This window comes from Bactrocera oleae, chromosome 2 (assembly GCF_042242935.1).
Source record: "Bactrocera oleae isolate idBacOlea1 chromosome 2, idBacOlea1, whole genome shotgun sequence".
Taxonomy (NCBI): Eukaryota; Metazoa; Arthropoda; class Insecta; order Diptera; family Tephritidae; genus Bactrocera; species Bactrocera oleae.
In genome coordinates, this window is record NC_091536.1 from 58,680,376 (window position 1) to 58,695,020 (window position 14,645).

General features: G+C 34.2%; 1 protein-coding gene across 1 annotated transcript in view; it reads left to right on the forward strand.

The window, feature by feature from the left end:
• The first annotated feature begins 1,036 nt into the window (after nt 1–1,036).
• The window catches only part of Meltrin (meltrin), a 102,635-nt gene continuing 89,026 nt past the window's right edge, over nt 1,037–14,645 (forward strand). The window contains exon 1 of the mRNA XM_036378463.2: nt 1,037–2,686. Coding sequence (XP_036234356.2) covers nt 2,569–2,686 — 118 coding nt within the window. The 5' untranslated portion in view covers nt 1,037–2,568. The remainder of the gene's footprint in view (nt 2,687–14,645) is intronic.

Sequence of the window (14,645 nt, forward strand, 5' to 3'; positions counted from 1 at the left end):
AAGTTGATTTTAATATAAATATTTCGAATACGCAAATGTAGTAATGATTGAAGATAAGTAATATTGAAGATGAATAAAAATTTCTTCATATAGCGATATATATATTTTACGGCCTGAATCAGACTACTGATACGCCTAATAGCATTTATTCAAAAATACTAAAAATAAAAATCAAAAAATATAATAATGTTTTGAAAAGTAGGCGTAGCCTCGAATTGAAACGAGTTTAAAGTAATATGTTATTAAAACCATGGCATCCCAACTAAGGACTAAACTCTAAGAAAGATCATAGTAGTTGTAGTTCTTACAACGATGGACTTAGAAAAGCTGAATTGTTAATATCAAACCTGGGTGTTAATATTGACGTCAACACTAATGTCATACAAAATTGGAACAAGGATCAAATTACGTGAGATGCATCGATAACGATGTGCCAGTTATCTAGACAGCACTATAAGTGAATTTCTCGAAAGTAGTTAAAAGCGTCAACACCTTGACAAAATGGGATATACACAATAATGACGCAAATCGGCTGAAAGAGTTCATCAATATGTGCTCGAAAATTGTCAAGAGCTATTACAATGAAGGAAAAAAGTAAATTTCTTTGCACAAAAAGAATTTTAAACCAGATCCTAAAATATAAGTATAAATTTCTTTTTCTAAGGTCAGAGAATGTTAATGAATTATTAATTATAAATTTATTATTTGATTATGCCGTAAAATAGTCTTTTGGAATTGTTATCTTCTAAATATCTTGGCAAATTGTTACTCCTTCTTCGAGAATATAAATTTCGAACAAGACGAACAGATGGCGCTGTGAAATAATTTGGATAAGGGTTTAAGCATACACTACGTTCGTCCCTAAAAGTATGCAGTAAGCAATTGTTTCTTCACTGTGCTTAGCGCCGTCTCGTGTTGAAGTTCCCCGCTTAAGTATGATTTGTTTATTTACAATATACTATTCGTATATCTAACAGCTGTTTTGACACAGAGTTGTATTGAACTCCAATTGTGACAATTATTGGCTCGTTTGCTGCACTTCAGTTCGCTATTAGGCAGCGGAGATTATTGTGTGTGATGGTTGGGAGCGCACGGTGTTTTTCGATTGATGCGTGTTTATTTATGCTCTAATGCCTGGTCTGAGCTATCTGCTAATTAATCGGTTTTCGTAGTGTGTAGAAAAATCGACAGAATTTAAATGATATGTGCGCTCAGTGAAATTATAAAAATTTAATACGAAATATATGCTGAAGTTGATAGGTCCCGTGCGAGTTTGGAAAAAATATTTGTTTTTGTAGTGTAGTACAAAAAAGTGGAAATATCTTTCCGTGATTTAAATGAATATCTAGTGAAAAGAATAAGCGAAAAGAAGCTTGGGCAAAATATATGTGCAAGTGTAAGCTAAAGAGAGAATCGGAATCTTAAAAGCTGCACGAAAAAAGATATGAAAACGTAATGCGCTAAGTGGTAAAACCAAATAAGAGTCTATGTGGAATAGCAATGAAGAAGCTGAGTGGAGTAGTGATAAAAAATACCAAAAATAAACAAAACATGAATGTTTGTATGTTTTATTCACGGTGCTTGGTTGCGCTTTTATTGTAGTGGTGAAATGTGTAAAGAACAGCAAAAAAAAAACAAAAAATAATAAATAAATTAGAAATTTTTAAAAACAATTTAAAATAATAACTATTGATTGTTGTAGCAAACAAAAAGTGAGAAGTATGTGTGTAAGAATGTGTGCATAAAGCTGCAAATGTCAAAAACTAAGCAAAACAAAGAGAATATAAACAGCAATAACAGCTTTTACACCCCCACCAACCCCGTATTAACAGTGCAGCGAAAATAATTGTGCGGCACACCCTCAGCGCCGCTGCATTTGCAAATCCATATTTATTGCAAGGAATTTAAAAACTTGTTGTTTTTGTAAACCGACATACTTGTATATGTAGGTGCATGCACATCTATGCACACGCGCCCCTATATTGACCTGTGATTTCCGTCTACGTCTGGGAAACATAAACATATGTGAATAGATAACACAAAGAAAGGCACTGAGGAGTTGAAAGGGGTTAGGTACCAGCAAATACGTCTGCCCAAACAAGCTCCACAGGCTGGATAGGCTTTCGTACGAAGTGTGATGTCACCACATCTGCTTGCATTGCCAACTAATCCACTGCAGACGCTACTGTTGCCAACAAAAAGCACGTCTTTCATAGTGTTTGTCTCACCATTGCCGACTGCATTCCCAACACTTTGTTTGGATGCCTCGACACTTTAGCTTGCTGCTCTTGTGAAGTATTTACTGTTCGCCAACCGCGTGTTACGCATTTGCCCCAAGTCGCTAAGGCCCCGTCAACGCACCCCTCGACTAATCCGAATACATATGCATACGTAAACGTTGCCATATATAGAGCGAATAACTTACTTGCATACACAATCGGGTACTTGTCGTCTTGTGGCATATTAATTGCGTTGCGCATCTGCCTTCCGCCGCCTCCCGCTGCTTCTCAACTTTTCAGTCGACCTTCTTCGCACAGCTGTGCTGCTAAGTATTTCTACTGTTGAAAGATGTCACGACGGTTTTTGTCGCCTTACAACCTAACAGCACTCGGCAAGCTCCTACTGCTGGTCACCATATGTTTGCAGGCAGTATTTGCCAACGCGAGCGAAAATGCACAAACCAAAGGTAAGTGGCGATGACTTGATTAACTTCGAAAATAGATGGGAATGGCTTTTAACAGAGAAAAAAGTTACTTATATAAGAAAAAATGAGAGTTCATTTCGGTTTTAAAGTTGATATTTAACTTTGGAGAGTGAAAATTAAAAAAAAATGCATAAGTTTGGTTAATGTAAGCTAAAATGTTAGTGAAAACACTGGATATAGTTTCGTAATTATCCACTATTTTAAGTACTGTTATTTCATGTAATTTAAGTGAAGGTAAATTAACACATAACCTATTTTAGTATGGCCTTGAAAGCTATGTAAATACTTGACTGCTCAATTCATACACATGTATTTTTGTATGTATGCGTACATTTGCTGTTTATCACACACACATATTCTTACACCTGATTCGCCGCATAATCAATAAAATTATAAAAACTACGAAAGAAGACAGCGGTATCAGCTTAATAGGTTGTTTATTTACTTTTTTATTGATACCGTAATCACATTCTTTTCGTTATCAGCCATTATGATTAAATAGAAATAAACTTGATAATTTATAAAAATATAAATACAATATGTATTCATTTACATATTAAATCGCATACAAAAATTTTTTTTTTTACTTTTGTGACCTTTTATTTTAAAGTACAATAAAATCAAAGAAAAAAATATAATTGCTTTAAAAAATTATTATGAATTAACCTTTACAGTGTGTGAAGCATATTACCATCATGATATACATATCTTTTCTAGAAAAATGTAATTTTATGGGTATTTCGTATAACTGAAATTATTTTTAACTGCACCCTCATCGTCTTAGTAAATATTATTGCGTGAAAAAATTATAATCAAATTGTTATAAACAAGTAAGGAAGGGCTAAGTTCGGATGTAACCGAACATTTTATACTCTCATACTCTCGCAAAGTCACATGGTATACTCGTTTGAGATTTCTTTATATATTTAAATACTTAGAAGTATGCAGGAACTGTTGGCTCAGTTATTCACATTCACAGTGAAATTAATTAGAGCAATTTGTAAACTAAATTTACTCAAATTATAAGATACCTTGTTATGAGTAAAACACGCTCTCACATTGAGATAACTCACATATTTGCCGATATATGCGGTATAAAGGCACTCGAAAGTTCAAAAATTTGTATATTAGGTATATGAGGGTTATAGGAAGTATTGATCCGAATCAACCTATTTTTGACACAAAACCATACTATTATCGAGAGTTTCATTTATGTATTTTATTATACGAATTTCAATTATATAATATATCTTACACATTGACCGATATTTTCGGTAAAAAGTCAACTATAAGCACTGGGGTTCACATATTCAGTACCTAGTTTTGGTTCTATTTAGAAAATTTTGAGAGAAAAAGGTGAAAAACGTTCAACGCATTATTCGCGCAAAGTTTTACCTCGATACAATAATTGTTGCTTGATTTGCATAATGGAAAGAATCAGATGGAATTTAAAATGGTGGTATATAAGAAATAGGCGCAGTTATAATCCGATACCACGCCCACTGTAAAATTTTTAACGCGGTTCCTATAAAGTCATCTCATACCATCTCAGAGATAAAAAATGCTTGATTCCTCGCACTTTTAGTAGTTTTTAACAGTACCGTTATATGGGGAGTGGGAGGGGTTGTCACCCGATTTCACACTGTCGATAGAGTTCTCAGTGAATTTTGTTATTATAGCTTTAGCGGTTTAGGAGATATGCCCACTTTAAAAAAAATGTAAACCGCAGATGCCCCTCCCTAATGTGATCCTGTATTCCAAATAACAGTCTTGTATCTTATTGTGGAGCATAGTTATGGCAATTTATTTGTTTTTGATTAATGGCGCGGCATTGGCCCGATTACGCTCATCTGCAATACCAACCATCTTACGGTACCAAGAAACATGTGTATTAAGTTCCATAATGATTTCTCAATTTTTACTCATGTTACAGCTTGCACAGACGGACAGTTGGACAGACGGACAGTCAGTCACCCGGATTTCAACTCGTCTCTTCATCGTGATCATTTATATGTACATTACGCTATATCTAACTCGATTAGTTTTAGGTGATACAAACAACCGTTAGGTGAACAAAACTATTATCCTCTGTAGCAACATGTTGCGAGAGTATAAAAACGATCCTGGGTTAAGCGCATATAAATTAAACATTTGATATAGTTTTGAAGTTGAATAGTTCAAAAAGTTTTACAACCTAATTCTGAGCCCATATATTCTCACTGACTTCTTCATTAGATTATTCTGATTGCTGAATTACTTACCTCTGTCTTCCTCAAACTCAATTTCTATAATTCTATAATATGTCTTAAGTGTAGAAATTATTATGTATTATATATAAAGAAAACCATTTCTATTAGCCCTGTGCATTTTTTGATAATTGAATGAATAGTTATGAAAATGGAATATATGTACATATGTATACAATAATTGTTTTTTTTTTTTTAATTTTTCATAGTGAGCATAATTGAAGTGTTAAATGTTACGAACAGGTTGTAAATGACCACAAAATCATCAAAATGTAAACAAGAAATGCATGAAAAAAAAATTTCTAAGAAGAAGCATGCTCCAAAGTAATACAACCTTTTGCGTACAAGGTGCGTTCCAAAGTAAACAGTAAAAAGTAACAAAGTAAACTCTAGTGGCGCCATCTATATGCCGACTAGTTCGTTAGAATCTGCTATCCTTTATCGACTTCCAGTAAAAATTTCATGACATTTGGAAGTGAAGTTATTGCGTTTTAAGTGTCAGTATGTTTTTATCATCGGTGCGAAAATGAGCTTCGAACAAAGAGCCAACATTAAATTTTGTTTTAAAATTGGTAAAACTTTTACCGAAACGTTTCAATTGATGAAACAAGTTTATGGCGATGATTGCCTATCCCGTAGCAGAGTGCACGAGTGGTTTTAACGTTTTCCAAGTGGTCGTGAGGACATAAATGAGAAATGAGCCGAAACCAAAAAAATCGCGCCTGGAGAAGTCAAAAGTTAAAACAATGCTGATTTGTTTTTATGATTCCAAGGGTATTGTTCACAAAGAATTTGTTCTACCCGACCAAAACGTTAATGCGGTATTCCACCTTGGAGTTTTAAAGCGTTTGATGCGCCGTATTCGACGAGTTCGGTCCGAATATCGCGAAGATGGAAGTTGGCGATTGTTGCACGATAATGCGCCGTCTCATCGATCGACGCTTGTGGCCGATTATTTGACCAAAAATCACATTTTAACGATCAAGCACTCCCCGTATTCACCTGATATGGCACCGTGCGACTTCTACCTTTTCGGAAAAATGCATTTGCCGATGAAAGGAAAGCGTTATCCAGACGTGGAGGCCATTCAAAAGGCTTGCATCGGCATACTGGCGGCCATACCGGGCAACGGGCTATAGTAAAACACTCGTTCGACATGCTTTTGGACCGTGCAAAAAGCTGTATTAAAGCAGAAGGAGACTATTTTAAACAAAATTAATTGATTTTGCCGATAAAACCATTTGTTCTGACTTTTTTTTAAAAGTCCTGTTTACTTTGGAAACACCTTGTATAATTGAATCAGGCAAAGTGAGTTGTACTGGTATTTCTCGTTCAAAGTATTAGATAGTATCCCTGAACATGGTATAATAAGTTTTCCACGATCTTTGTAATACCCATAAGAAAAGGACATGTGCAAAATTTCGATCGACATCTCGTTTGGAACTGCCGATACTATAGCATATAGCTGTCTTACGAATAGATCGATATAAATCAAGTACTTGTATGAAAACTTAAACCTGTGAATAGTATTATAGCTTCGGTGCAGTCGAAGTTAAATGTTTTTATTGTTTAACACTAGAACTACGGAGATTTACCATATACCTATTTCCAATAGGTCTCTCTCTCTCTCTGAAAATTAGAAGTGTAAGAACAAAATAACCTATAATATTATTCTATACAGAAATTTGATAAAAATCATGACATTATCGTAAAATATTAAATTGGAATAAAGTGGAAATGGTATAAATAAATGATGTAACCGGTCTATTTCACCGGTTCGTAGTTAAACAACTCCTTTAAATAAAATAAAATTCACAAGTATCATTGGAAATGTTTCAAATTTAGGATACTTATGCATTTACATACCTATGTACATAAAAATATGTACAGCTGTACGTAATTTAGCATTTATGCCAATTTTCTAAAAATTCCAAGATCTATGCTAGAAAGTTAACGCAGGTTTTAAATTTTAAAAGTGTCTAGTTTCAAAAAACAAAAAATTTATTGCAAATAGTTAAAAATTTAATTTACAGTTTCCAACGACCGTGTTTTATTTTATGCACATAAAAGTAGGCTTGTACAGATGTGTGTGTGTACTTAGTAATACAAATTCCAAACGCTCATTCTACACAGTAAAAGTAAAGCAAACTTTCAATGACTGCTACAGTTTCGTTTTGTAGCAATTTTATGTGTTTATTTTTTTGTTTTTGTTATTTGCGTTTCGTTTGCACTTGTTTCTAAAAGTTTTAAAATTCTTTTTGCGCGTTTCTTTTTACAGTTACTGCGAAAATATGCAGGCCTAAACATTCAAACAAAGAATAGTGAACTATATATAATATTTAAGAGTGTGTGTGTGTTTGTGTTTTTGTATATAAGGAAGCGTGAACTACTCTTTTGAAGTGCCGCTCGTCGCACAGTTTCTGCCACGTGCCACTTTATCATCGGTCCATATTTATGTGTATGTTTACCTTTGACGTTCGCCAAAAATTGATTTTTAACTCGACTCGGTGCATGTTTTTCTTACGAAAAGCCATCATCAACCAATAAAAGTACTATTTATATCAGTGTGAGCTAGAAACTTTCTTGGTTACCACATGTTTCGCAGAAGTTTCAAAAAATAGACGAGTATTTAATACAAAATAACGACAACGCTACAATGGCGTTTCAGTGGAGTTTTTGGAAATATTTCCTTCTTTCATTTTTTCTGGCCTCGGTGCTTGCTTATTTTAGTCGATTCTTAAACCTCCTTTTTGCATTAGTTTCGTATTTCTACATATTTCGCTTTTATTATTGTAATTTTTTTGTTGACCATTATTCGCCATTCGTCCATTGCCAATTTATCTGAATATTTTTCCTGCCTCTGTTGAGCGTGCTTTCGCTTTCAGCTTCATAATCAATACAATTCATACAATATTTGTACAATAATTACTGGTTCATTGAAGCAGTTATTGTTGTTGCACGCGAGCTGAAAATAAATTAGAAAGTATCTCCGCTGCTTACAACATTCAATTAATTACATGTGTGCGAATAATCACTTTTTTAACTGAATGCCGCTTGCCACAAAAGCTAAACGAAAATAAAATAAAATAAAGATTTTACACTTTTCCACTAAAATTGTTTGTGGAAGGCGTGAAATTAAAAGTTCAAAAATCAATAGTTTTAATGTATGGTACATTAAAATCACAAAAATGTATTTAAATAATTTCTCCATATATTAAACGGTCAATATATAATAACTTTTAATCTTAATAAATGTTGGTTGTTTTAATTTCAATACCCAAAAATTGTTATTTTGCCTAATCCGGCAAGAATGCAAAATGTTATGAAAAACGCTAATTTTGAGATGCTCTCACTGGAAAGAGTTGGGCTTCCTTTTATCTCTTCTCCAAACGATATCATACTAAAAGCTCTCACTGAAGCGTATATTTACATTTTTTATGTTCTCAGACATAGACCTATTTATTGTTCTGCTGTACTCAAACTCATTAGTTTTAATATACTCAGTCAAGCTCCTCGTTTCGAAAATCCAATTGCCTACCAAACTTTCAAAGTTAATTATCTGTTTGCGCTTAAATCAGCTCAACCCTGGAAGGTACAGTTCAAGGTAGACGTCCCATGGTACGGGACATAACAAAATAAATTGAAGAAAATAATTCTATAAACGTAGATTTACTTGTATAGTTTAAATCAGAGATAAAAAGATGCCTAACTCATCTCTCACTAGAAATGAGAGCGCAATTGCGAAACGTCAAAACCTTCTGAGCTCAGGCAACTGTCAAAGTTCAGGAGGTCTAAAGTTTAGCAATTGGAAAAACAGAGACGGCCAGATTGATATCCTGCCAAAAAATATGTTAAAAGAGAGATTTGTTGCCGCTGTTGAAGATCACTAACAAAAATTGGAAAACAATCAATATGAAAGAAAACGCGAAATTGAAATGTATGTTATGAAATATTTTGTAACGCCATGCTTAGTACAAGTAGAATTAATTTTCAATTGAAAATTATAAATAACATTTAATTATTCAAGGCTAATAAATGTATTCTTCTAACCTAAGTTTTAAGGTATAACAAAATCACAAAAAAGGGTTTAAATAGTTTCTCCATATGGTTAACGGATACATGTATAATAATATTTAATCTTAATATACTTGTATGTTGGGTATTTTAATTTAATTGTCCCAAAATTATTATTTTGGCCGATCTGACTACAATGGAAAATGTTATAAAAAACGCTAATTTTGAGGCGCTCTCAAACTGGAAATAGTTGGGCATCCCATTATCCCTGGTTTAAATCCGCCATCAAATGACTGAAAAAATGTCTCAAACTCTATCTCGCTCACTCAATACTCTCATAATTTGGTGGTTACGTTGTTGATACTAAACTTTATCTTAATAGGTTTAATCGGGTTAGTTAGACCTGCTGTCTACATAGATTTTATACCCTGAACAGGATATATTAAGATTGCCACGAAGTTTGCAAAAACCAGAAGGAACCGTCAGAGATAAATATAAATGTTATGCTGATCATTTGAGCTGAGTCGATTTAGCCATGTTCGTTGTCTATCTGTATACACGAACTAGTCCCTCAATTTTTGTGATATCAATCTCAAATTTTGCATACGTGCTTTTCTTCCCAAGAAGCTGCTCATTTGCCGGAACCGCCGCTATCGGACCATTATAACATATAGCTGTCATACAAACTGAACGATCGGAATCAAGTGCTTGCATGGAAAACTTTTTCATTTGACGAGATATCTTCAAGAAATCTGACATGAGTTATTGTCTAAGGTAATAAAGTAATATTCGAAGAAATTGTTCAGATCGGATCACTATAGCATATAGCTGCCATACAAATTTGTAAAGCGTATTATAGCTTCGGTGCAACCGAAGTTAACTTTTTTATACTCTCGCAACTTGTTGCTACAGAGTATAATAGTTTTGTTCACCTAACGGTTGTTTGTATCACCTAAAACTAATCGAGTTAGATATCCTATCCTTTATCGACTTCCAGTAAAAATTTGCGGTGCGAAAATAAGCTTCGAACAAAGAGCCAACATTAAATTTTTAAAATTGGTAAAACTTTTACCGAATCGTTTCAATTGATGAAACACGTTTATGGCGATGATTGCCTATCCCGTAGCAGAGTCCACGAGTGGTTTCAACGTTTTCAAAGTGGTCGTGAGGACATGAATGAGAAATGAGCCGAAACCCAAAAAATCGCGCCTGGAGAAGTCAAAAGTGAAGACAATGCTGATTTATTTTTATGATTCCAAGGGTATTGTTCACAAAGAATTTGTTCCACCCGACCAAAACGTTAATGCGGTATTCTACCTTGGAGTTTTGAAGCGTTTGATGCGCCGTATTCGACGTGTTCGGTCCGAATATCGCGAAGATGGAAGTTGGCGTTTGTTGCACGAAATGCGCCGTCTCATCGATCGACGCTTGTGGCCGATTATTTGACCAAAAATCACATTTTAACAATCAACCACTACCCGTATTCACCTGATATGGCACCGTGCGACTTCTACCTTTTCCGAAAAATGCATTTGCCGATGAAAGGAAAGCGTTATGCAGACGTGGAGGCCATTCAAAAGGCTACCGGGCAACGGGCTATAGTAAAACACTCGTTCGACATGCTTTTGGACCGTGCAAAAAGCTGTATTAAAGCAGAAGGAGACTATTTTGAATATAATAAATTGATTTTGCGGATAAAACCATTTGTTCTATCTTTTTTTAAAAGTCCTGTTTACTTTGAAACGCACCTTGTATATATAAATGATCAGGATGAAGAGACGAGTTGAAATCCGGGTGAGTGTCTGTCCGTCCGCCCGTCTGTGCAAGCTGTAACTTGAGTAAAAATTTAGATATCTTTATGAAACTTGGTACACATGTTTCCTGGTACCGTAAGACCGTTGGTATTGCAGATGGGCGTAATCGGACCACTGCCACGTCCACAAAACGCCAAATCAAAAACAAATAAATTGCCATAACTAAGCTCAACAACAAGATACAAGACTCTTATTTGATATACATGATCATATTAGGGAGGGGCTTCTGTAGTCTATGAAAAATATCTATTTTTTTAACATAAAACAAATTTTTTATTATATTTGAATTTATGAAAACATCAAGATATTTATTAGTTTGCGTTCTTTTAAAATTTCTGATCAAACTGTTTCTAATTTATCAAGAGAATTTTAATGGCAGTAGCTAAATTCCGCTAGCATTTCACTAACAGAAACAAGCAGTACTCTTTCCGCTCTCTTTTGATAGTTTAAGAAACGCTTTTTTGGACGCTCGGTTAAAATGAAGATGGATATCTTAAAATATTTTATTATTAGATAAATTATTGTTTTTGGACTCTCGACACATCCTTATGTATGTATGTATATATCTCGGTTTTCTTTTTGAAAGTAGCAGAGAAATCAGCCCTGACTATGTAAAAACAGATACTAATTTTAAGCCAACCTCGCCCTATAAGGTGAAAATATGTGTACAAAAGTTAAATTAATTTATTAATGAATGTAGACCGTCTTTGATGTAAAATTATATGCAATAATAAATAATATTTTAAGCGTGTAAAAATTTCGTTGGACATGATTGCAGCTGATCCTCATATTGGCTTATACAAATATACAAAGCTATAATATACATATATAAATATATAAAAGAATGCGTATAAACATATCCAACTCAAGCACCTAATACATGTACAATATATGTACATACATATGTATGTATATACACCATATATAATATATGTCATCATGTAATAGAAAGACATAATAGCAAATATTTGCCTTGGCGTTTAGTCATCATTTTGGCCAACTCAATAACAATGTTTTAGCTGCAACTGAAATCTAACCAAGTTACGTTGGTGCAACAATAACATGACAAAAAATAACATAAACAACAACGCGTTAATAAGGTCAGTTGCCATATTCTGGTCTGTTTGGTAGACAAATATAAGTGGCATACGTTAAGACAAAGCCAAGCATTATTTGTGTTATTGTTGTAGCTACCGCCTCATTATGCCGCGTGATTACGTGCAATTGTGCCAACAACAACAGCGGGGAAGATGTTATTGTAGTTCAATGCATGTTACATAACCTTTTATTAACATTTGCACACATTTGACTGCGTTGAAATATGATTGTATGTATCCGTACTTGTAAAAAATATGCGATCAACCACTTAAGTAAGTAAATATATATTTACACACAAATATACACATACATTTGTATATACTCGTACCTGGGGATATCGTTGAAAATAATATTTAATTGCGGCAAACATACACATTTACAACAGAAAATATAAAATGTGCATACTTGGTGGCACGTACAAAGTTGTTGAATAAAACAAGAAAAAAAGTTAACTTCGGTTGAATCGAAGCTATAATACCCTTCATAAATGCAAAAATTCCTTACAAGAACTGCGATCGGTCTGTTTGTATGAGACATACAATACCATACAAATTTAATAAAAGGCTCCAACAATCAATGACATAATACAATATATTGCTATTGTTATTGTAGTTGTTATCTAAAGCGGAGAATCAACATAAAATTATTGAAACAACTAAAGTTTAAATGCATCCATATTCATTTTGCTAAATAAGTGCAATTGAATATGTGTGGAGCTGACTTAAAGTAGAAAATATAAATAAAAGGTGCGCAGGTAGTTCTTAAACCTCAATCCAAAATACTTTAAAAGCCATGAAATCTTATATTTATAATATAGTTTTGCAAGGACATATAACGATCGAAGTGATTTTCTTGTTATTGTTTTAGTTTTGTTGTTTTCCAAATAATTTTGAGGAATATTGAATACTTCACGTAAAAATCTAAGTAGTATGTAGCATTAGGGTGTATTTTCCAAGTTTTTTTTGCTAACGCCCTCTGAAGTTTCAGTTTTCCCCCTAGAAACATTATTCAAAGCAAACAGGCTTTTAATTTTTAGTTCAAAACGTGTATAAATCATGCTCAATTTATTTGATGTATAACCTAAACTGCGTATAAGTATTAAATAAATGTTTTTATGAATAAAATTAATAAGACCTTTTTTGCAGAGCACAAAATGTGGTATTAGATTATCTTTTTTCATAAAGTTGCAACATAAAATAAAAAAGTTAACTTCCTTTGCAGAGAAGCTATAATACACTTAACAAATATCTATAAAATGTTTTTTCCAGGAACCTGATTTTGATCGGTCAGTTTGTATGGCACCTATATGTTATAGTGACTCGATCTGAATAAATTCTTCGGAGATTGCACCATTGCCTTAAATAATAACCTATGCCAAATTTCGTGCAGCTATCGTATCAAAGGAAAAACGTTTTCATACAAAGACTTGATTCCGATCGTTCAGTTTGTATGTCAGCTGTATGCTATAGTGGCAAGATATCGATCGTTCGCGCAATTTCGATATCTCAAAAGCTGAGGAACTAGTTCGTGTATACACAGACAGACTGACGGACAAACAGATGAACATGGCTTAATCGACTTAGCTCGTCACCCTGATCATTTCTATATATACTTTATTAGGTTTCAGACCATTCGTTTTGGGCGTTACAAACATCGCGGTAAACTTAATATACTAACCTGTTTAGAGGTTTCTACAACATATGTTCCTAGAGGTGCAGTTCAACCTCGCACCCGCACACAGTATAACCCACCGCAATATTTCTATACCAACGTAGCAGCACACTGCTTGACGTGCAAATAAATTAAACTGGTGGAAAAGTCGATAATCTTGTGCAAAACTGAACGAATGGAGCTGCGCGTCAACATGCGCGTAAATTATGAAAATTTTTTACTTGCAAAGCAGAGCCAACAAAGAAGAGAGAAGTAACATAAAGTTAATATGTCAACAGCTACAAAGAAAGTCACTTTGAGAAAGCCTTTGGCTCGGTTGTGGTTAAAGTCAGCGAGCAGCGGTGAGGAAAAAGCCGTTCAAAAGGCAGTCACTTAAAATTCACTTAAACTGTAAACAGTGGCAAGCAAGCAAACGTTAAATGTTGCATTGACTATGCAAGAGCAAGCAGCTTGTAGCAGCAGCGTTCAATTATTTTGACCTGACTCAATCAAGTCAAGATTGAGTTGTCACCGCTGTCATTTAATGTTGCGTCCGCAGTGAGCTGCGAATGCGTGACTTCAGTTGCTTTTGTAGGCATCTGCTCTGCAGCAATTCGCTTACTTGACGGACAATAAGTCTCACCGTCTTTAATTACTATTTGTTGTCGCTTACAAAGGAAACCCCTCTTGCCCCTAGAGCCATACAGCCACTCACTAAACGGTAAAGCTCACTTAAGAGCATAAATTATTTGCACAAACGCAATGGCGGCTGTGCTATAGGGTCACAATGTCAATTAATGCAAAACAGACCTCTCAGTTAATTGGTATAACATAAAACGCGGTTTAAGCTCAACTAATTTTATTGTCATGCTAGCGAAACTTGGTTCTAGAACTGTATTTTTGAGACCCGGTTGTCGATCGTTAATAGTTATCTTTGTCATGTTTAGTTACCGTAAAAGTACTTATTTTCCTTGTCTACTTGTAGTCAGTTATTAGTGCGCAGCAAGACGTATTGTAATCTTTAGTTTTTTAAGATGGAAAATAGACCATATAAGTGATGGCAATAATAAACGAATGGTGCTACAAATTCTGCCTCAATGAGCAAAATTATCCTTTGCC